Below are 23,924 nucleotides of genomic sequence, written 5' to 3' on the forward strand. Positions count from 1 at the left end.
ACTTAATGAACAAATATAATTAGTGCCATTAGCTTCCCACTCTACTGAACTCTCTCCATAACCCCCGTGCTTTTACAGATGTAAAAAGAAGAACATATAAATAGCAAGGCCAAACTCAAATAACACTTCTTGTTTTCACAAGACTGTACACAGATTAAATGCTTGTTTTGTATTAGGTCCGAACACTCTACTCAGACCATAGAATCACCTTTTGATGGTGAAGTGGATGCGGTTGCTCTGTTCCAGAATCTTCATTAAGGTCTTAGTGTCATATTCAGACGGTTTCCTCAGGGCGATCCCCTCAGGCAGGCCGTGGATGATTACAGGGCTGGGCTCCTTCAGGATCCAGTCATAAGGCACAGGAACCAGGCTGCTCTTCCCTACAGCCTCACCTGAAATTCAACCAAAAATGGCTGACTAAATATGGACTTGAGGAGGATTTTTACAAAGTTTGAATGTTCTATTAAGTACCCTTAGGATAATGGTCTTCTGACGAGAATGTGTGAATTTAAAAAATCCAACAGTGTTTCCAAAGCAGTACCAAACTATCATAATGATATACATTTACCAAGCAGTGTTGGTTTAACATGTTATCTTTCACCGTTGCTCAAAGCAACAGCTAGCTAGAGAACTACACTAACACGAGCTGGCTACCTGCCAAGTCTGCTTTTTATGTGTGAATAAAAACCATGCCTGCCTTTCATTCACACAGTTTGGAAACCCATTAGGAAATGCCTGGAGGTGAGATGGAGTGAGTTTTTTGGGGGTAAGCTATTGTCTTCTGTAAAAGCCCTTACTGTAAAGCACACTAAAGACTTCCTCCACCATCTTTCTCAGGACGAAGATGTTGGAGTGGGTGTCTGTACAGGCTCTCTGCTTCCCATGGCTGGCCTCATTGGCAATCTTGCTGCTTTCACCCTCCTGGACTTTGGCATGGGAATTGACTGAGGTCAGTGTTTGTAGACATGGCACCCCTGAAAAAGTTGAGCAAGCACACTGGCTATATAGTCTTATAAGAATTATGGGCCTCTTAAATTATTTTGTGTAATCCATAACTCAATTAAGTAAAGCATGTCTAGTCTAACAGGGAAGAAGGAGTCTATTCCTGTCAAGGAATAGGAGTCAAGTCTTAACATGTGTGGGGAAAGTATAAGTTGTTAGACTCGACAAGCAACAGACAATTCTGCACCACACACAGGGGAGAGTTAACTCACGGCAAAACTTGTGGAAATCTGTTTGTATTTCCCGCCGCGAATTAAGGAAGACCCTTCCCTTCTCGGTTCCCACGGCGATAACGCTGTCCTCGTGCACAGTAACGCACGCTACCTCAGCGTTGAGCTTTGACATGGCTATGCACTGAAAAACACAAAGACACACTATGACAGGCGCATAAAGTGGACCAAAATTGGAGGAAGATTTACCGAATCTTCGAAGTTGGTTGTCCACGATATTTGCATTTGCCAGAATGCATGTGATTAACAAAAAATGCCTTTTAAAGAGATTTATTGTTCCAACACATGTTCTGGGAGAACATCTGTTGTACAACATCTGTTTGATAATATGTTCCCAAAAGATCTAATTAATTAATTGGTACGTACCACAGAGTCCAGGGCAGAAACCAGACTGGTTAGGATCTCCTGTCTGGCAGACACCTGCGGGACCCGCAGTTCTGTCCGAGAATTGGACCTGATCCCATCCCCTCCTGACTTCCTCATCTGGGCCATGGTTCTACAAAACACCAGAATGACTAATGAAATCATAAAAAAGCAGTAGTAGTAGTAGTATAAATATTAATAATGCTTCACTACATTGATGGCTAAACTCAGATATCATTCTTTGATAAATCAAATGTTATTAGGTACAATTCCCCCTGTGAAGCTGTGGATACAAGATCGAAGTCATTATGAGCCAATAAGCTCAAAGGACAAAGGATTTAGTCCTATTCTTAAAAATAGGTGTGATAATCAGGAGGGGGATAAACGTAACAAATCCTTTCAAAGTTCCACAGCACTTAACCATTGGCATATCTCTAACCGCCAGAAGACCAAAATAATATTTCAATGGATTTTGCAGAGAATAAACAAATGAGATAATGTCACTTGATAGGAAAGAAGCCAATAGGCAAGTTTGACTTTGAGGAGGGGTTAGGCTAACTTTTAAAAAAGCGGATACAACCGAATGGCGCAGGAGGGGTAAAGAGGGACAGACGGGGAGGTTTTTTTTCATTAAGAGGCTTTAAGGGTGCCAGTAATACCCTCCATGTTATATGCTAATACCCAAATCCGTCACACACATGTGAAAGTAGCTCATTACGAGAAGCCTTTGTCAGCCAATTAAAGTTGGCTCAGATTATATTTCGAATCCCTTCATCCTTCATTTGCTTTCCTTAAAAGGTGTGCAGGGCATGGGCCTGTAGAGGTCGCCCACAAAAATACATGTGGAGAAAATTGGCTTAAAAATTGCCTCAAATCATATTTCCCTCCCCGGATCCACCATTCAAGTTTAATGTAATTTGGCACAAAGACAGCCATGTAGGAGTTTTTCTTCAATTTCTCTGAAAGATGACATTGACATGACAGACATGTGAACTAAGAAGAATGAACAGAGCAGTATTTGGCTTAGCCTGACAGAGAAAGAGAGATAGCAAGGATAAACAAGAGGGGAGCGGAAAAAGAAAGGGGCATAAAAAATTGCAATCCTAATTCCAAGCCTTGCGTTCTCATGGCAACTGCAATTCGTCTCCTTGGAAACTAATCTCGAGGCATTTGAACAATGCAGTTCTGGCCTTTAATCTCTCCAGACACTGGGAGCCATTATCCCAGCCTTAGGGCAGCCCAAACCACAGACTCAACATTTGATAGAGAGAGAGAGATAGAGATAGAGAGCGAGAGAATATATTTCATGTCTGAATATGCCTCCCTGGAGTCCACAGCAAACATAAGCCCCCTCCAAAACTATTATAGCCTTGAAATAGATGGCCTCTTTCTCCCATATCTTTAAGGCAAAGTGCAGCAGGGAAAAATGAGACAGGCAGGGCAGTGTCATTATGATTTCTGCTAAAGACAGCCCTGGCCAAACACAAAAGACCTTTGTTGGGAGTGACCGTTTGGGCTTAAGTGTATTACACTGTCATAAACTCAAATGTCATGACACAGAAACTAGACAGTGAACATCTATGTAGGCAAGAATTCTGGTGTAATCTAGGCCTAGGCTAAACAAGGCCTTTATTGTCAACACTACAACTTCACATTCATGTAAAATAGAAAAATATGATGTGTCCAAGTAACTTTAAAGATGCTGTAAAGCAAATTCCATGATTTGCTTCTCAGTACATTATATACGTGTGAAATGAGTTGATTAAAGTATGTACAAAGCTCAAAAATGTTGTCGCACTGAAATGTGGAGTTAGACCATTGAACAGTTTCTCACCCGTTTTCAGCTCAGGTTTTGTATAGGTGGGGCAAAACCCAACCTATCTCAGGGTTTCCCGCGTTCTGCAGAGAAGGGAGACTGGTGTTGGTCAGTTTGTAATGAAAGGGAGAAAACAGGACAAAGTAATGGCAGATATCGCTATAAAAGTTTTTTTGAAAAAGATGTTGCTTAGTTATCAATCATAAAAGGCCCCCTTAGCTGCAAAGTCCTGCAGAAAACCCTGACCAGCATTCTGTTACTCAGCTGGTACGATGCAAAGACAAAGTAATTAACACATAAAACACTCAGAGACTGCAGGTAGGTCTGTTCTGATATCTGCAATTGATTTAACTAATTGTTGCTGTTGCTAAATTCAATAGATTTGAGGGGGCGGAGCTCCAGCTCCTTCAGGCGAAATTGCCCCCCCCCCCCCTCTTCTGTGGTGTGATGTACTTCAAAGTAATTTTCAGTTGTGCTTTACAGCATCTTTAAACTTGGGACTATGGTCTATGTTGTGATACTTTTGTTCCAGCAGTCCTATCAAATTACAAACTACAACTTACAATTGGAAAGGCTTCAGCTTTTGACTTCATCAGTATAGGGAGTAGTTTATGGGGGGTTTCCACTATTCTCCATTAAAAAACTGAAAATGATTGAGTCTGGGTCATGGTTTTAGACCATTTCTGAGATAGCACCTCAAAGATGTAGGCCTTCAGTTATCGGTCATAAAAGGCTTGCTGTCATGTGGGTAGGTTCTGCTATTTATCAAGGGTTGACTGTTTTTTATCTTCAAAAGAAAATGATCTCAAGCAGACTATGAATAGATTCCTTCTCATCTTAATAGCAAACACCAGGAGGCTTTAATATCGCGCACTGTGCTGACCATAATGATGATAACTAGCAAACAATCAGAAACACTTCCTGGAATGTGAGTGCACCCTGATCTTGAATGATAAAAAGTTCCTCTGGCTGATATGCTCAAATTCTCCAACTAACGGCTTCCTAACCCATTTGATTTTCCAAGGAAACGCTTATATTTGCCTGCTTGCTGCACAAACATTCGCCAGGCTAGAGACCAATGCTGATCTGAACTTGTTAAAAGATTGTCCAAGTGGTATTTAGATATATTACAACTTTACCAAAGGGGGTATCATGGATTTCTGAGCTGATTTGTCACTAAGAGGCTTGAGGCTCTCAGGGTCATTGATACACAATACGTTGCTAATACTCTTTACAGAGTGATTCCGGTCATAGTTCTTTTGAAGAACACAAATGTATCTAAATCATTAGACTTATAATTGCTTATAAACCTTGATATGCAGTACTTCAGCGGTACACCACCAGGCCTGCATTTTGGAAGTAGACTGGATATGAGAAATTACCTTCTTGTGGTCAATTTTCACAATTGTTCTATAGACACTACACGCAATTTGACATAACTAGGGCTTTACAAAAGCAGCATGGTGAAATATATTTGTGGAGGTAATGGCAATGAAAGATACTGGAAAGTTTGAGTGAGTAGTTGAGCAAAAAATGTCTGTATGCTCAAAGAAAAACGTGTCTGTTCAGAATGCTCCATCAGTTAATAATCAATGGTCATTAACTCAAATCATGAATCCGAATGCAGAGGTCTGACTAACTATATGTGTTTTACATTGCACAGGCACCTTTAAACACAGTCATTAACCTACATCCTAATTCGTTTCAAATACAAAGATGTATACTTCTGTTTTGAGAAATCCAGCATCATGGGCATAATATTTTATATGCCAGTTGTCTCACAGACAAAATGTTATAATCACACCGTCAGGCACCGTCAGTCTAATGTTATTTTGATAACTGGTTACCTAACCTTCCGAATGTTCAGCAGCTGTTGAATGCAACTAGCTACTTTATGTTTTTTCGCTAATTTAGAGCAGTCCTAACAAGCATTTGTCACAACTTGAGACATCTGGGTCAGGAAATAGAATTGTTACCTGTTAGTAGCTAGCTAGGGCAATCAATCGTTAACATTGACCAACTCCTAGACGTTTCGGTCTCCCCAGCGTTGGCTAACTAACCTTCAAAATTAGGTTTCTATCGTGCTACTAGTTAGCAAACCGTATATAAGTAGTTCAGTAACATTAGCTAGCTACCTATATTAGAAGCATAGCAGCTTGAAATTTTCAAATGAATTGTAGTCTACCATAGATAACTAGTCTAACGTTTGACACAAGACACCCGCTAGTCTCTAATAAGTGTCCCTTGCCCCAGGGTGCTAGCTAACGTTACATGGCTTGCTAACGTTGGGTTGGTTGGCTGTAAAAATTACGGAGCTAAACATATTACTAGCTATCAGCTATCGAGCTCGAACCCACCAATTATTGCATTCAAAAGTATTGCAAGGTCGTATGTCACAACAACAAAAGGGTAATATAATAGTACGACGATTCATATGAGGATAATGTTATCTTATAGCTAACAACAGCTATCCTAACTAGCTAGCTAGCGACGTTAGCTAGCAACTGGATCATCTCCTCCCCCAGAATTATAATCTGTAATTTCACATTTGTACGACCATAAAAAGTCACGTGTTCTCAAAAAACACATTCTCTATACCGATGTTCTTAAATGCAACAACAGCATATGGTTGTCCTTACCAAAATAAACGTTACGATTTCTTTTTGATGTCAATCCCGGAATAGGTTTATTCCCCGTTTAATCCAATTGCAACAGAATTCCCATCTAACAAAATATAGTATCGTCAACCCGAAACATTGTAATCTGGAACATTACTTTACCAATATCGCTTGCAAAAGGTTATTGCCGAGATTATTTGTATATTTTCCTCGTTTCTTTCTCTTTTCCTTAACACTGGAGTGTGTCCCCTTTCCCCTCTCTTTGTTCTGTAATCCAGTAAAATTGAAACTCATTCGCCTCCGCTAATCCCAGCCCAACTCAACAACAGCATCTATTGGCTGTAATTTACATATAAGATTAAGGAACCTCTGGGAAAACGATGGTGAAAATTTGCCCAGAGGACGTGATGCTACAAAACAAACCCGATATTTAATAATATTAAGATAAATCTATAATTTAAACAAATATACCTCAGTGAGCATATATTGCTGACAATATATGGCACTGAAATATATATATATATATGCTCACTTAAGTACAAACATATGTGTTTGAATTAACGTTCAAAATAAAGTTTGTTAATTGAAATAGGCTAATTTGCAATGTTTTGGTTCTTATTCAGCTGTGGCTCGATCCTACTTTGGAAACAGATTCACGTAGAAGGCTTATGGAAAACGAACACTTATATGTCTATGTTTACAATGGATGACCTCTATAATATTAAGTTGACTTCAATTGTGAACTAATTTTAGTCAACCACTTGGGCCGGAGTCACAACTGTAATGACATGTCTTTTTGCATGTGATCCTGGTAACCCGTTTTATACTTGGTGACAATGAAGAGCGTAAATCAGGGGCCCCTAGTGTTGGAGATCAGTATTTTACAATCTGCTGCATTTAACAGAAATACTGTTCAAGCAACTGTTTTATTACCCTTCTTTCCTAGTACCTGTATCTGCAATTTTGCATGCACAGTCCAGGTGAATAAGCCTGTGTTGTGACCTATGAATATGTAAAATGGCACAGGATAATCACAGCATCACATAAATGACATTTTCTAATGAAAGAAAGGACAATTCTCCTGTGTTGTTAATATTTAATGACTACATCTCAGAAATCATTACAGCAATCAGGGGTAAGAAGTGTTCTCTATCTGAAAAAGGCAATATACAGTATCCAATGACAATTATGTAGCTATAGCTTTGTTGACTCGGGGCCAGCCCTACTTTTGGCCCATTAAATGTAATTCCCAAGACTTACATTCCACATTACTCACACACAATGTTTCTCCCACAGACCAAATATCATCAATAGCCCATTTAATACAGTAATGGGCTGCAATTGTGACCTGTATATTGGCTTTTCAATGGAGACTATATATAATTTGGAAGACTGAACATGTAAATTCTGTGTATATTAAGGATGTGTCAGGGATTTGCAAATGTTGTCCAGATATTGTCCAACAGAGGAAGGGAAAGAGAAGGAACATAGTAATTGTATGGGTTTTGCTGAAAGCCCTCAAGTTCCTAATATGAACTAAAGGCCAAGCTAAAACATCAAGTCATATGTTTTTGGTACAGTATAACTCATGTCCGATGTAATTTATTACAGGCATGTATCTAATGCACATACAAGTAACACTGGAAATGATGCTTTAAACATGTTTTAATAATACCTTGGTGGTATCAATGGAAAACCTGGGCCAAATTAGTCTCTCATTAACTTTAGGTGGAGTGGCACCAGTTTGACTGATCTCCGAATACACCTTTACATACAGTTTGCACAGGTCCAGAATAACACAGTTTTATTCATATACACACAATTTCAGTCTGAATTGAGTGTAGCAGTCACATGTTTGCTAGCAAAGAAGCAATAGTCTATCAATGTTGAGTAGCATAGCGAGTTGTTCTGAATGACACTGGCCAAATCTATTGATCTAAAAGGAGGATTAAAAGCAGCATGGGTAATAAATAAAACCAAAAAGTGTCTACTAAGGCCAAATCCTTCCTTTCTTAAAATCCTCTGAATTAAAATTAATTAATCTTATAAGAATTCCTCAAGGACGCAATCAAACTTTCTGATAAACTACCATTCTTTCATGTCCAATGCCATTATTGGAGGTAGTATGCAGAGTATACTAGTATCAATAGTCCAATGTAATTATTCACCTCCACATCCACCATTTTAGAGTACCTTGAGCTGTTTTTAAGATTGATAAGACTTTTTTTTGCAACACATTGATTTTCCTTGTTGAGATAGAGTCATTGTTTTGGTAGTAACTGTAAACAGAAAAGTTCATCAAGAGCAGTCCAGTGTAGCGTTAGTCCTGAGTCTTAACGGCATTACTGGCATATTCTTTAAATTGACCTCTGCTTGTCCCAAAGTCTTGTCCCCAGTCTTCTTTTCTCCTTGATCAGTGTTGTTCCTGGAGAAACCATAAAATAGAATCACAAATATTTTAAGACTGTATGAAATGTTTTATCTGTTATATGTAAATATGTATTTTTTCCAGTGGCAATCAAGGCCTACCCTACCCTTGGCCTGTACTGAGTAACATAACAAGAGTTTACATTTTGTATTCAGTATATATATATATATATATATATATATATATAGGAATAGGAAGAGGTGGTGGAAGTGGCCGGGGAGAGGGTAGCCTGGGCCTCCCTGCTTAGGTCGTTGCCCCCGCGACCCGATCCCCGGACAAGCGGCAGATGACGAGACGAGACGAGATATATATATATATTCAGATATGTACTGTACCAGTCAAAAGTTTGGACACATTTTCCATTGAAAATGTGTCCAAACTTTTGACTGGTACTGTATGTCTGTTTATATAATATGTATATTATCATGTATGTCAATATCAACATTTATTATTGAACTATTGCAATTATTATTTACCTCAGGATGAGGAAAGAGATCATAGACCTGAGCATAAAGAGATGTCCTCAACTTTACTGCTACTGAAAAAAGGTTTAATTTGCAGGCAAATTACTTACTTAATTTAAGTGTCAAATACAACAAACGCTGTAAAGATATTATATTTACATTTATGCATTTAACAGACACTTTTATCCAAAGCGACTTCCAAGAGAGCTTTACAAAAGAGCATAGGTCACTGATCATAACAACGTGGTAGTTCCAAACATTGCAAGCAGCCAAAACATGAAGCATACATTGTGAAAAACTAAACAAGTGCCAAGGGAAGACCCATAAGAGCATGCAGTTATACAAGTTACAAATGGATATGATGGATAAATACATACATCTTGAGCAAAGGGGGAATCCTGTTGATGAATCCCATTGGAGGAGTTTGCCCCACCATGTACCTAAGAGACAAAGGAAGCAGCAAATAAGTAGTCAAGCAAGGAGATGAGCAATGGAAAGTTAGCCTTCCATCACCAGTAAAATACACAAATACAATTGGGCCTGGAACCTCTCAGATCATTTTTCGGTTGCAGACCAAAATGCTTCTGGGTGCAATTGGATAGATTAAGATAGATACCACCAATGACAGCAACGAAACGTAATCCTGGGTTGTTTTACACAAAGGCCTCAAGGGCACTCTTCTGTACAGTCATCGTATTAATCCCACCCCTTATCAGATAAACGATTGTGATTGGCCTGGAACTTTTCATGCTGGAGAGAAATCTGTTTGAATGGGAGGTTAGCCAGACCCATCTGCCAGAGCAAACAAATCATGAGCTTGCAGACTGGTCTGTTTCCCTGGCTAAAGGAAAGTAAACTAAACAACCTGAGATGCAACTGAGAATGGAAGATTTGCATTGGGCGCTTGACGTCTCTCAGACGCGTTATTTTACCGGGCTCTTGTCTGGGTGTGTGCGCATGGCCTGCACCAGCTGGTCCACTTCCTGGTTGTGTTCCAGGGCGTTCCTCAGGGCCTCCTCGGTGCTTAAGAGCCTCTGGCGTAGACGAGTCACCTCAGAGTCCAGGGCAGACGGGTCCAGCATGGAGTAACGACGGTGGTCAGGGGATGCCCTATCCCGGCCCTCAGACACAGTTCACACGTGCACACACACACACACACACACACGACAAAGCATTTATTATAACATTGTGTAGAAACAAGTGTAAAAACTTTCGGTCAGATTACAAAAAAGAGTGAACCTCATCAGGATTATTGTATATCAAATTGGTGTAACACTAACACTGTAACACTAAACAGGCTTAAAAGTCCATGCTTGCTTCTAATATAGTGTGTGAGATCAAATAATTGACATATGACATGTCAATTAGATGAGACATGTAAAACTCTGTGATTGACGTATCCCAGTAGCCCCCCTCGTCTCACCAGCAAGAGCAGTTTCTCCCGAAGGGTTTTGATGTCGTCTTGGAGCTTCTGTTCCTTCACCCTCCACTCAGCCTTGTGCACCTCTCGGCCCAGGTCCCGGTCCAGGCCAGGGGAATGGCGGGGGGAGTCGAGCAGGAGCACTCTAAGTTCATTCAGACTCCTGAACAGGCACAAAAGGTACAAAAAGTTAAGAATTTGATTGTTGATAAAGTTCTGAATATTGTTCAGGTTCTTCTGCTTCAGAATCAGGTCATTTCTGTTATTTACATCTCAGCAAGTCAATTTAAAACAAATGTGGACAATGCTTTACGAGGCTGTTTTCAATGTCTCTAGATATATAGAAATACTAGTAGAATTACTACTGTCCTATTAAATATTTTTGTCTCCCATCCTCAAATTTTTGCTGACAATACTGCATATCCTTGGCGGCAGGTATACTCCTTTCCCAAAGAATAATGTTTTTTTTTCAGTTACGCAGCATTCTTAGACGTGACTTGGAATTGGTGTTTTGACCCATAGTTCAATTAGGCTAATTGCTGTCAATGCTGTTCCTGCTTTTAACCTAAGTGGATTGATCCCAATAAAGCAAGATATACATCAGTTAATGGTGACTGTTTAACATTAAAGGTTTTTTTTTTTTTTTTTTTAAGCTCCTTCAATTTTGTCACTAAATAAACATCCTATATGTCTGTGGATGACACGGCTGGACAGTCGGTACAGGGGCGTTTTTACACGAGGGCCTAAAGGGGCCAGTGCCAATGTAAAAATGTCCTTGGCCCCCCCGAGCTGACTTTTTTTTTTTTTTTTACAAGTTTTTCTTTTTCTAGTAGTCATCATGAACCGAGGAAGGGACATTGCAGCCTTTTTTGCCCGGGTAAATAAAGAAGTTAGAGAAACATATCAAGGTATTGAGAGAGCTGAGTAGCTGGAAGAGGGAGAGCCAGAGAATTTAGTATGATTTTAATGTAAAGCAAATTAAAGTATTTCATGTTTAAATATCATTTGTTTCCGTTTTTTAATGTGCCCCTCTTATTAAACACTGGCCCCCCCTAGGTACAAAGACTTGCAACATATATTATATATATGATGTTTGTTTAATACATCCATATTTGATCTTAGTCTTCCTGATTTATAATAATAATACATTTTAATTGGAGTTTGCCTTTCAGAACACTCAAGGACATCTTACAGATAATTAGCCCATACAAGTTAAAAACTGTGGAGGTAAAAACAATCTGGGACAGATCAAACAAAAATACTGAGAAAGATAGGAAAGGCTAGGGGTTATAGGCAGTAAGGATTAAGTGTGTCTTGAGGAGTGCTGTGAATGAGATGGCTGTGTCGGCCTGTCGTATGTGAGGGGGGAGTGCAGATTTACCTTTCCTTCTTCAGCAGCTCCTGACTGATGATGACCAGTTGTCCTGAGGCATCATGTGACTTCTTGGTCATGGAATCAAGGTCCGCCTCCAGGTGCATCTTTTCCTTGACCAGGGAATCGGCCTTCTTCTCCCCTGAGCGAACTTTACCCTCCAAGGCTGGTAAGAGAGTGAGATTTTTGCTTGCTTTCGATGCTTTTCTTTTATTGCTGTGCTTTTGGTTTGTGGTTGTAAATGGTATAATGTCATATATTCCCACCACGGACTCTCCACAGAGACACGTAATTGTGCAAATCTATTGTCAGTGGCCCACATTTATGCATTAAACAAATGAAACCTAGCAGGTGTGAACATGCTATCAAAATGTCAGCTACAGTATAAAACAGTGATCTGTTTACCAGTAATCTGTGATTTGAGGGCATCAACCTGTGACGTGAGAGTGGAGACCTCTTTTTCTCTTTTTATCAGCTTCTCCATTGTTTCTGAAAGAAAGGTAAGATAACATTTTGTCAGGGTCATTAAACTATGTCTCATAAATCCCACACAAAAATATATTACCTTCAATGTTTTGTTTTAGTTTCATCTTTTCTTCAGAGATCTCATTGTCTTCAATCACCTGTGTAGAGTAAGAAATTTGCAGGGTAAGTCATCTATGTCACTAAGACTAACACAACATGGCATCACCATCCTATTTTCTTACATTCGCATTCTGGGAGGTGTGGTAGTCAGACTGCATGGCCTGTAGCCTGTTCTCCGTCACCCTTATCTTCTCCTCAAGGCTGTGAACCTCGGCTCGGCTTTGAGCCTCTGCCTTCTGCAGGGCTTCGTAGTCATGCATCTTCTTCTGGGCCAGCTCCAACTTCTCCCCTAGCTCGTCCTTGGCTTCCTCCTGCTCTGCCTGCAGCCTCTCAAGCGCCCCCCGTCTGTTTTCTGCCAACTGCAGCTTCTCAAAGGCCCCCCTCAGCTCCAGAGCATGCTGGTTGCCGGTGGACTCCTCCTGGCTCTTCCAGTTCCGGCTGCTTTCGCACAGCTGGTTCTTGACTTCCTGCAAACGAGCTCGGAGCTCCTCACGCTCTTTGGCCGTCACCGCCGCCTCAATCTCGTGTTTGGCCTTCAGGTTCTCCACTTCCAGCTGATGCTCCATCTTCAGGCTCTCCAGGGTGGTGCGCAGCTCTTGGGGGTCCTGCTGCTGGCCCTCAGCTGTGCTGTGGTTGCTAGCTATGGAGGCCTTCAAGTCAACCAGGGAACGCTGGTGGTCTTTAACTAGGGTGTCCAGCTTCACCTGCCGAAAGGAGATAATTACTCATATTCTGACACATCATTCAAAAACAAACACAGTAACTATTGTATTGGATCCCTTTCACATCCAATAATTAACATGTTTTCAATTGTCTCTTCTGAGACACCTGTCTTACCTTCCAGTTGTCCATCATCTCTATGTTCTCCTTGGTGGCCTGCTGTACCCTATGCTTCAGCTCACTGATCTCTTGGCTCTGCTTCTCCACCGTGGCCCTCAGCCTGTCCACCTCTTGCCGGTCGGCCACCAGGGCCGCCTCGAACTTCTCCCTCAGCTCGCTTCTCTCCTTGTGGTGCTCGCGGCCTGCCGTCAGCAGCTGCTCCCTCAGGAGCAGGGTGTCCGGGTGGGAGCTGGGGGGCTTGGCCTCCCCGTCTTCGGAAGGCCGGGGGGACCCTGAGCCAGGACCACTGAGCCACCCCTGGAGGTCCTCAATCTCAGCCCGCCGCAGGGCCAGCTCGTCCTCCAACTGTGCGACACGGCTCTTCTCCTCAACTGTGGTTTGCTGCAGAGAGAGAGACAGGTAGAGACAGAGAGAAACACATATTAATTCCTGTATCTGAAGGGTGATGTCAACCCTCTGAAGATTAATGAGAATTCCTGTTACAGAATGTAACAGGCTGACTTCCCTTATTAAAAAGGGTTGACATCGCCCAAGCACCATACATTGTGGTGTTTACTACTCATACAGGCCCAGAGGGAAAAACAGAGGGGAAAAATAAACAGGCAAGGAGTCTGAAACAAGCATAGAAGCCGGGCTTGTAGGCTAGTAAGAATGACACGATTCTAATGGTTGTGGATGTAATCTCCTTTGCAGGTGAATGGGTGCGGAGCTCTTAACAGGTGCAGGGGGACCTATGAGACAAATGGGGTCTACTGGAGAACGAAAAGAGAGCAAGCCATTCTCTGATTGTCCTTTTAGAAGCAGCCAGGCAACACAAAAAAGCCCACAGCAAACATTGGACATAACTAAGGTATTTATGGAGAGACAGTGAAGTTGATAGTTTAGACACCCAGTCACAACAGTAGGATTTCGTGACTGACAGAGCAAACTTGACACAGGCAGTGCAAAGATGTTAATTTGACCAACATGAACACAGACCTTATTCTAAATTCTGAATTTTGAAAGCACTATGTATGTACTAGAAGATTTGAGAAAATATTGGTAAGAATGAAAAAAATTGGCTATGCAGGGTTGAGTTTCTCAACAGCAACATTTTAGATGTATTTAAATCAAACTGTTTCGATTTGGTCGTTTGACAGTGGAGCAAACCAAAAGCTACTCCATATGTTTTCACCTGGTTTCTCTTACCCAACCTCAAGGGTACTGCATCAAGTCTGCGTCTGCCCTGTGGGTGAAAGCAGACCTCACTCTATTTTTGAAGCTCTGAGATACAGGTTATCCTTAAAAATGTACCAAGAACGTATTTCAGTTTGTTGCTAAATTAAACTATTTTGTGTATCAAGCCCAACCACATAATGTGTACCAAAATCATTTCACCACCACATGAGGTGAGATGATAATGGTGCTGATAAAAAGTATATCCTCGGGTTAAACTACTGAAGAAACAAGAATGCTCTATGAATATTAGGATGTTTATAGTAATGTATGCTGACTGCTGGTCTTTACCATCCTTGATATGATTGGTGAAACATCTGCAAAATGAAGTGGAAAGGGTGAGACGAATAAGAGGCAAAAGACTCAACGCCGACTGTCTGCAGCCATGAGCAGAAACCGGGATCTCCAAAGCTCTGACACTCAGTCCACAAGACACAGAATGAAGAAAGAGACAGAGAGGCTGAGAGCCAGAACAGACAGTGTGCTTCCTATGTGTATAATAGGAGTTAATTGTTCCAAGGAATCTCTAGTGCTGGACTAGTTACAGCCCAGCAGTGACTCAGGCTATGACAGCAGAGATACATGGTTGTATGCCTTATTCATTAGAGAATGTTAGGGAGAAAGAGAGATAGAGTAAGAGAGAGAGAGAGAGAGAGAGAGAGAGAGAGAGAGAGAGAGAGAGCGCAATATTTCATATTTTGTCAGATTAATAATAATAATTTCTTACATTTGTTTTACTAGTGCTGTCAATTAAACACGTTATTAAGGCGTTAACACAAACCGATTTTAACGAAGTACATTTTTTTTTCGGAAGATTAACATTCTTTTTGGCCTAGCAAACTTTAACGTTTTTTCACATGCTGTTGCAACAACTAGGACGTTAGAAAAACTACAACACCACACCGGATCTAGCTAGACCGGAAACAAAACAACAGGCACACCGCACACACTTGTTCGGGCTTGCAAGCCGGCTAACGTAGTAGCAGACATTCTCTGGTAGTAGGCTTACGTTACGTTTTGAGTGGATGGCAAGCGCGAGACGCCGAAATGGATGGCAATAAGATTCTGAATGGAAAGTTTACTTTTAAAAAGTTGCCAAATGGTTCCATTGATAAGACAAAAGTGTTGTGTGTTTTGTCGTTGTGAACTGAGCTATCATTACAGCACGTCCAGTGAGATGGTGGGCCGAAGCTCAAAATCGTGCATTTCCCTGGCGATGGAGGAGCTGGATTTTTCTGTATCGCTTAAAAACTTTTCTACAACCCTTAAAACATGTGTTGGCATATCCAGTTCTTGCACATTTTTCAAGGAACAAACATCTTGTTTCTTTATTGACACAGGCATGTTTTCCGGACAACTATGGTCCGCATCCAATAAGAGCTCAGATACAAGACATCTTCCACCAATCGTATACCCCGATATTCAAGACGAGTAAAGTAGGATCAGAGAATGTCTAATATAGAGAACTGCCACTCTTGGAAAACTTCCGGGTTCTGAACTGGTTGAAGTTCCATGTGAGGGCGCTAACGAGCGAGTGCAGAATGAATGGAGGTCTATGGAGCTATACCCCTCAAAATCCACTTTTCTCAGGATATAATTTTTTGTCTAGTGATTTGAATTCTGAATTCGAAAAGGGAGGCAAAAAAAATATACACTGCTGGCTGTTAGATTTTTTTAAGGTCGTCTTTCTGTTCTAAAAAGCTTTTGAAAATGTAATTGACATAATACACATCATACGACCAGAGCTACTGCTTTATGGCAATCTCTGGTCACTTACTTTTTTCTCTCAAGGCATCGACAACACAGCTGACAGGTTAGGCTCTTCCTGTCAATACACATGCTAGAAAGAGTTTTGGCTTGCTAATGTTGTTGCTAATGTTGCTAATGCTCTGAAATTCTGATTCCGCTTCGGATGCCATCAAGCAATAGCTCTGGTCGTATCAGTCCTTCACTAACCAATCAGCATTCATTAGCAGAATGCTAGCGTGTTTTGGGCAACAACAACTCACCCTGTAAAATCAAAAGGACATAAGTACTCGTTCATTCAACTTTCGACCTACAATCCATGTTGAACATGCAAAAACTACAATCAAATCTGAGATTTCTCAACGACAATAAGGCAAAAGAGACTAATTTAGCCGTTTAGCTCCATAGACTCCCATTCAACATGCACTCGCTCGCGATCACCCCCAGTGGAACTCTGGTGGAACTGCAACCAAATTCGGTACACTGGGGCTTAATAGGGAGTGGCAAGGCTCTCCTTAAACAGGCTCTGGTAGGATTTAAACATTTACATTTTGGTGAGCCGACTGAGCTTCGAATGTATGAAAAAAAGTAAAACAAATGGCTAATTCAGGTATTCTCTAAAGAAACATTGCAACATTCCACTTAAACGAGCGTATTTGTTATATTATTGCGCTGCTATTAGTCATCAGAGCAAGTTAACAGTTAACGGTCACATGACATGAAAACTTCATTTTAGGAGGTTATTTAACATTATTATGAGTTCCCCTAGCCTGCCTTTGGTCCCCCAGTGGCTAGAATTTTCGATAGGTGTAAACCAAGCCCTGGGTGTTCTTCTCCGCCTTTGACAAAATCAGTTTGAAAATCTCCTCCTAGTGACGTAGATAGGAGCAAGGTTACCTCCCCTCTCTCTGCTTTGCCCGCCCATGAGAAACTGAGCTACTGAGTTTTCCTGGAGATACATCATGGCGAGCAAACAAACTAAGCATAACAGTTGCTCGGTGCTTGGATGTACAAATGCAAGCACAAATCTTTTTTTAGTTCCTTCATCCGAGCCTGTGCACAACCAGAGGCCAGGGGCCTGTTCCATAAAGGCCGCTCAAAAAGTTAAACTTAAAGGCCTAAACCAGACTTGAATAAGTTTAATTTGTCAAGCGGGGCTAAGGCGGTTCCATAAAGACCAATTTCAGCTCACGCAGTCATACTAATTCAAGTCAGATTTAAGTAGTCAAGCTATTTGCGCGTGCACCCTATTCTTAAGCAGCCCGAGAGGTAAAACATGGATCGTAGAATCCACCACGGCAAAAGCAATGCACACGGCCACTTGACTTCTTCCAGAAAGAACGTTCCCTTTAAATCGTGTACTATGACAGCTTCCTTATCTACCAGTTCATCAAAGTAAAATGACACGCCTAGATTGACGTCGTGAACGATAGGCTACGTAGGAGGACCTTTTTAGACCTTTACTTCGTTGATTAAAAAACACCCTCTAAACTCATCTAAATTGGCTTTTTTGACATCGTTTAAAATAAATAGCCTACTATTAATCAATACATCCAGTAGCCAAACTTTTTAACATGGTTTTTGTGTCGGGGAAATGGAGGGCGGATTTAGGTTTGTTTTGCAATTGTAGGGTACGATTAACAATTATATTGCCATGATAATTATACTTGGATAATTTAGATTGAGAAATAGGCCTATGCCTGATGCCTAAACATTTGAAATCACAAACTAACATCCATACATTAACGGCTATGGTGTGTAGCCTATCAAAGCATTGTTCATCACTGTTTAACGCATTAAGCTAAATGTTGTAGGCTAATTAAGTTGATTTCTATCAATGTTGAACATATTGAACTGATGAGAATAAGAAAATTAGAATATTCGTGGTAAAACTTCGTTTTCCCGTTGGCTCAGTGTTACAGGAACATCTGGTTAAGCCCCAAGTCACGCTAAGCCCGACAGTTAGTCTGACCCGGACCAGACTAGTGTCGCAGCCCAAGTTGCCATAGAAACCGAGTTCGAACTACGTTGAGCTAGCTTTATGGAACCGAATGAACTAGAAATGAGTCAGACTAACTGACATTAGTCTGGCTTATTCGGTAAACTCGCTTTATGGAACAGGCCTCTCCTGGAAGAAGTCACGTGGCCGTGTGCATTGCATTTGCCGTCGTGGATTTTATGATCCATGTTTTAGCTCTCGGGCTGTTAAAGAATTGGGTGCACGCGCAATTATCTTGACTACTTAAATCTGACTTGAATTAGTTGGATTGCGCGAGCTGCCTTTATGGAACCGCTTTAGCCCCGCTTGACTAATTAAACTTATTTAAGTTTGGTTTAGGACTTTAGGTCTAGCTTTTTTGAGCGGCCTTTATGGAACAGGCCCCAGTATCTTAATTGTATTTTCGCTGGAAATGCGCCGACACAACTTTCAACAAGTTTTGTATGTCTGAGACCAAACATTTCAGCCACTATTGTTTCCTCAACTTGAGCCAACACAAAGCTGGCCTTGCTGAAATTAAATTCTGGATCATTACTAAATCTCCTTGGTCAAGCTACAAACCTTGGACAAATAAGTTAACTAACGCTATATCATTTTGTTGCTTTACTGTAGGTTATATGGTTACCTAGCTTGCTACCCTTAGAATGTGGCTGTAACAGCTGAGTTACTGTTGCGAATGTAAATATAAATGGCATCAAGTGTGTGTGTGTGTGAATACGAACGCTGTAACGCCAGTGTTGTACACTTCTTTGTTATTTGGATAACCGTTATGCTGTTGGTGTTATGGCGCGCGCGATATCCGCCTTTCTCCTCAGTGAAATTATTATGAGCGTGCACCTCTGCAAACCAGGGTGATCAGATGAGAATGGCTAAAGGCTGATTTATACTTCTGCGTTTTTACGCACACGCACACGGGGAACGCCCTCTCCGTCAAGAAACGCCCTCTCCGTGTCCTCTCCGAGCCTCTCGCAGAGCTCTGCCTGTACCTCCTGATTTTCCTGACTCTCCGTCTGTCCGTCCGTCATTTTACGGATACCCCTTGGCTGTGATTGGTCCGTATTAAGAACCGCTTGCGTCAGGGGCGGGGTTGCCGTAACCAACAAGAGATGTTGGAAGTTTTTACAATTCATATTTCAGCTAAACAGTACATGTAAATCAGCATCTGAATTAAAATGTGACGAGAAATGGGCAGTGTAGTTGCTAAGAATGTGCTTATTTTATTGCTAATTTGTAAATTTGCTCAGACTTTTCGATAACCTAGCGAGCATTGCAGTGCAGCGCCATCTACTGTTCTAGCGGTGAATTGCTATCAGCACGCAGAGCCGTCTGAGTAGTGCAAATTCAACCAATCTGTCCGACTCCGTCCGAGCATCTGTCAGTTAACGGAGACGCAGAAGTATAAATCGGCCTTAAATTCGAGGCATCTTACATTAGATGCCACGATACATCCGTTGTAAACATTAGCGCATGTTTCCACCCCTCTCCTCATTAGCATTTAAAGCTACAAACACAGAAACAGTGCGTTTTGAGGAAAGCTCATTGAGGAACTGCTTGTAGTGGCTGTAACTATGCACCAAGGCTGAATTTTCGGGAAAGATACTTCAGATACAGTATTAGGGAACCACTAAGGCCTACATAAAAGCGTCCAAAAACAGCATTTCATGTGATAATGAAATGTGCAGAACATTGTTTTGTGTGTGTTGCCAAAACATATAATAATGACATGAATCAATAAGTAATTGGTCAAGAGTAGGTATACCACATCATTAACACTTATCAATACATATTGGTTGGGAACCACTGTGCTATGTAATGCTGGATTTCACAGGGGTGTTACAGTAACTTCACCAACACAACAAATATAGCTAAAGCATGTAAGAGTGAAAATGCAGCTCTGGAGAAGGTTTTCAGTATTTTGTATGGCAAGATCTACAGTGGGGTCAAAGTATACAGATAACCTACTGCAAAATCAATTTTGCTGTTACAATCTTAAGTGCACCACATTTTCTTTGAAAATTAGTTGGCAGACATTGCATGCTTATTAAAAGCACAGACAGGACGGGCAGGGCAGAGGATGGGCAGGACAAAGAAGACCTACAATCTGATGTGGAATACCATCCCCCTCTAGTTGTCCGAGTGTCTGCTCCCATGTTTTGGTACAATAAAAGCTATAGTGTGAAGAGATTAAAAAACATAATCTTTAGATGTTTAAGGACAGAGCAAGAAAGAGAATGACAAAGGTTAAAGGTCAGGAAATAACTTTTAGAGTAGACTGAGACCTATCGCCCATTTGATTATGTTGACACAGCTCAGTCTCCCATCTTTAGCCAGCTCAGTCAGCTATCTCCAATCAGCTCAGGGTCCCATCACAATCCAGCTCAGTCTACAGTATACTCAACAAGAGGTAGACGCAAGACGGCTTACACCCTCTACCTGGAACACATTATAGCATCAGATGTTTAAAAACAGTACAACTCGGATGTTGTGTATTACTTTTTACAGGGTTTTTGGGATCACTTGCAAGGGCTACCCTATTCAGGGTCAGCCAGTGTCGATTTTAAGTCTCCACTAAACACGAGGAAGAGACTACAACACTTTCAACATGCTACATATTATGGTATCCGTTGTATAAAAACGTCTAATGTTCTCATATTTCTTTGTGTTTTTTGGCTATCCTGAGCACAGCCAGCTAAATCTCCAGGTCAGTGAGTGCCCTACGGTTTTAATCACTGCCACTGATTTGAAAATATGGTAAATTAAAGACAGACAGTGACACGGAAAGCAAGTATTTAATTAAAGCTCACTGAGCTATCATTGTGGTGCCGAGACTTGTAGGCTTACTAGGCTAGCTACTTGACACATGGTCACCAAGGTTGTTTTTACTATCAGCTGATCCTGTTAAGAACCATTCGATTAGCTAACAAGATGATACACAAGTTCTGGTTGGTCAGAGAGTTGGGTAGTTGAGACGATTGCCTGATAAAGTTGCTAATTTTGAACTAAGCTGCAGAAAAAATGTGCAAGAATTGGATGTGCCAACAAACTAAAATGTTTTAAGAAAAAAACTACGTTGATAATATCAAAAATCCGCCCCCTCGTCAAAGCCAGGCAATCGGAATGTTGCGATTAAATATTGTAATTGTTTGACAGCACTAGTTTTAACATCTCAGCAAAGTTTTCATTTCCATACTTCAGTTCCAAACTATAAGCATTTTGGTATTTGGGTATGCAAATGTAGCCAGTGTGTGGTAAAACTCACTCCGGAAGTATGTAAGAGGCCACCCGCGTCCAAATTGATAGCTTTTCGTTGGCGTACTTGGTAGTGGTGGCGCTTGGGAAGTCAGAGGTGGTACGCTCGACTCCTGGTCGGAGCAGACAGTGCCTCTGACGGAACTTGCAAGACCACGTCTGTTACACTGGTGCCGTGACCCGGATCGCTAGGTTAACATCAGCTAGCCGGACGGAGTGAGTTGAAACGTGAGTGAATGTAGCCGGTGTGTGGTGAAACTCACTCCTCAAGTATGTAATAGGCCACCCGCGTCAAAGAATTGTTATCTTTAAATTGACGTCATTGGTAGTGGTGGAGCTTGGGAAGTTAGAGGTGGTGAGTTCAACTCCTGATCGGAGCGCACAGTGCCTTTGACGGAACTTGCAAGACCACATCTGTTACACAATTGAAGGCGTAATTTCACAATTAGATCCAAAGAGGTCTTACACCACTGTTTAAATCTTGCAGCACACAATTGTTAACGGAATTTGTTCTTCTGCACTTTTGTCATAACTCTGATTTGTCAGTCCCAATGGATGCCATACGTTCACATGATCATTGTGCTCTGTCTATTAGTGGCCATGAGCTTGGAGACCTTGGAGACATATGCATTGCTTTCATACCAAAAGTAAAATACAATTTTACAAAATTATAAAAGAAAGAAGCGCAAAGGAAAATGGCAGCAAGGAAGTTTTCTATAGAGGGTTTTCACTGACGTCACGTTCTGGGCGGTAACCCGGATGCGCGGCCATTGTGGAGGCACTCGGTGTAAAAAAACTGAACGGAGTACAATGGAGTATTATGCGCTTTGGATACTTTTAAGTGAATGTAGCCATGTCCAAACAACCGAAAAGCTCATCAAAATGCGTCCAAGATGCAAAGGCATATAGGGAAGGACTTGGACCACAAGAAAATTTGCGATATTTTGAGAAATTACGATTTATTGGCGGTGCAGATCCCTACGAGTTAGCGTTAGCTCCCTCTTGGATCCGTGACGACCTGGTGATTCTTCCTTCAGTTGCACATCCCGATATAGTCAACTACCTGGTTTTCTCGCCGAGCCCATACACAGCGGAAGACCTTAAATCCTACGAAGGTTTGGAGGCCTATAACCAGATGGTGTGTGGATGGGTGAGGGAGACGCAGTACCAAGTTATCAAGGACCGTTGTGGTGTTAAGGCCAAAGTAAGTAATGGAATAACGTCTTTAACCAACCTAACCTGAACTGTATGATATCATTGCGATACTCAAGGTGTAGCCAAGTGACTCTCAATCGTGTTTTTTCCCTGGTACATCTTGGTTGAGCATTGCCAACCACAAGCGCCTCCTTTACTTTGATAATCTATGAGAGTTGTTCTCAACCCTGTCCTCAGGGACCCCCTGTCCTGCTTGTTTTAGATGTTTCCCTGCTCCAACACACCTGATTCAAATGCATGTTCGTTACCAGGCTTCTACAGAGCTAGCTAACAACCCTTTTATTTGAATCAGGTGTGTTGGAGCAGGGAAACATCTAAAACAAGCAGGACAGGGGGTCCCTGAGGACAGGGTTGAGAACCACTGATCTATGACATTCCTCACCCGGGTTTTTAATAACTTTTGGAAGTCGATAATATTGCAAATGTTTTTCTCGATCTGTCCTATTGGTACAACTTGAAACAACTTCCTTGACGACGTTCGGTATATCAGTGCCTGTGCTTTGTTGTGATGCGGAGTGCCTCCAATATGGAAACTTCCGGTCTGATGATGCGCCGTGAAAACCCTCTATAAGGGGTGGAGTCTACATCATGGTTACCCTCTTCTCCTCTAATTCTTTCAGAAGTTTTTCTGCTCTCGACTTTTCGAGGTACAGACTTTGCTCGAGCTGCCGAATACGGGCATGCTCCATTTTCGTCTGAGTCTACAAAGAGAGAAATAAAGAGAGACAAGAGGTAGAGGACGATAAATAGAATACAAGACAGACAGAAGGACAGAAACCTGGGCAAGATTGAAGAGAAGTGTAAAGTTCACAGATTGCAAAAGACAAGTTGAGGACAAACATTTTACAGACAGTATATCGAATGTATCTCCCTTTGTCATTACTCATTAGTAACAAGCCTTGGAAAAGAGCTGATCACTGAAAAGATTTATTACCTTTCCAACTTAAGATTTCTTCCCTAAATGTTGAAGGTAGATATGTACCTCAAGGTCTCCTTTGGTGATGGATTCTTCTTCCACTCTGAACTGAAGATCCTCAACTTTCCTGTAGGGAAACAGTTTGGCCACTTGGTGTCAGTAAAATGCTACAAAATGTTTTATGAGCCAGGAACAATGACAAAAGTCTTAAACAATAAATTACAATATTCAAATTGAAATAGTCGGAAAAACACATGCAGCATACCTTTTTTCTTCTTCAAGTTGATTTGCCAGCTCTACTTTGTCTTTCTGAGCGCTAGCCAATAGAGTTTGCACTTGCTGAAGGTTGCCTTCGGTCTCTGTAATGTACTGCAGAAAAAGGCACAAAGGTTCATTAACATATAGTTTGCAACAAACCTAAATGCTCAAGATGGGGGTAGAAAAAA

At 41.3% G+C, this 23,924-nt stretch overlaps 2 protein-coding genes across 9 annotated transcripts in view; both read right to left on the reverse strand.

Annotated features, from left to right (window-relative positions):
• Window positions 1–6,338, reverse strand: part of gtf2ird1 (GTF2I repeat domain containing 1) — a 31,078-nt gene extending 24,740 nt beyond the window's left edge. The window contains exons 1-6 of one of the 7 annotated variants that reach the window (XR_014755141.1): window positions 6,051–6,338; window positions 3,430–3,494; window positions 1,599–1,728; window positions 1,215–1,356; window positions 798–974; window positions 209–392 (exon numbers count right to left, since the gene is read on the reverse strand). Coding sequence is in view for 6 of the 7 variants with exons in the window: in XM_084698010.1 (XP_084554136.1) it covers window positions 209–392; window positions 798–974; window positions 1,215–1,356; window positions 1,599–1,724 (629 nt within the window). In the remaining variant the exon portion in view is untranslated. Of the gene's footprint in view, window positions 1–208; window positions 393–797; window positions 975–1,214; window positions 1,357–1,598; window positions 1,748–3,429; window positions 3,495–3,974; window positions 4,013–5,768; window positions 5,915–6,050 lie in introns of those variants that run through there. The other 6 variants (XM_084698010.1, XM_084698013.1, XM_084698008.1 and 3 more) reach the window with 6 other exon arrangements.
• A 767-nt stretch (window positions 6,339–7,105) lies between these two features.
• The window catches only part of clip2 (CAP-GLY domain containing linker protein 2), a 77,339-nt gene continuing 60,520 nt past the window's right edge, over window positions 7,106–23,924 (reverse strand). Inside the window, exons 7-18 of one of the 2 annotated variants that reach the window (XM_084698041.1) lie at window positions 23,744–23,847; window positions 23,545–23,605; window positions 14,313–14,363; window positions 13,136–13,519; window positions 12,421–13,002; window positions 12,279–12,336; window positions 12,119–12,202; window positions 11,723–11,879; window positions 10,345–10,504; window positions 9,854–10,042; window positions 9,299–9,361; window positions 7,106–8,454 (exon numbers count right to left, since the gene is read on the reverse strand). In XM_084698041.1, the coding sequence (XP_084554167.1) occupies window positions 8,443–8,454; window positions 9,299–9,361; window positions 9,854–10,042; window positions 10,345–10,504; window positions 11,723–11,879; window positions 12,119–12,202; window positions 12,279–12,336; window positions 12,421–13,002; window positions 13,136–13,519; window positions 14,313–14,363; window positions 23,545–23,605; window positions 23,744–23,847 (1,905 nt within the window). In that variant the 3' untranslated portion in view covers window positions 7,106–8,442. The remainder of the gene's footprint in view (window positions 8,455–9,298; window positions 9,362–9,853; window positions 10,043–10,344; window positions 10,505–11,722; window positions 11,880–12,118; window positions 12,203–12,278; window positions 12,337–12,420; window positions 13,003–13,135; window positions 13,520–14,312; window positions 14,364–23,544; window positions 23,606–23,743; window positions 23,848–23,924) is intronic. The other variant, XM_084698042.1, reaches the window with a different exon arrangement.

Source organism: Hypomesus nipponensis, chromosome 5 (assembly GCF_054491055.1).
Source record: "Hypomesus nipponensis isolate SF chromosome 5, ASM5449105v1, whole genome shotgun sequence".
NCBI lineage: Eukaryota > Metazoa > Chordata > Actinopteri > Osmeriformes > Osmeridae > Hypomesus > Hypomesus nipponensis.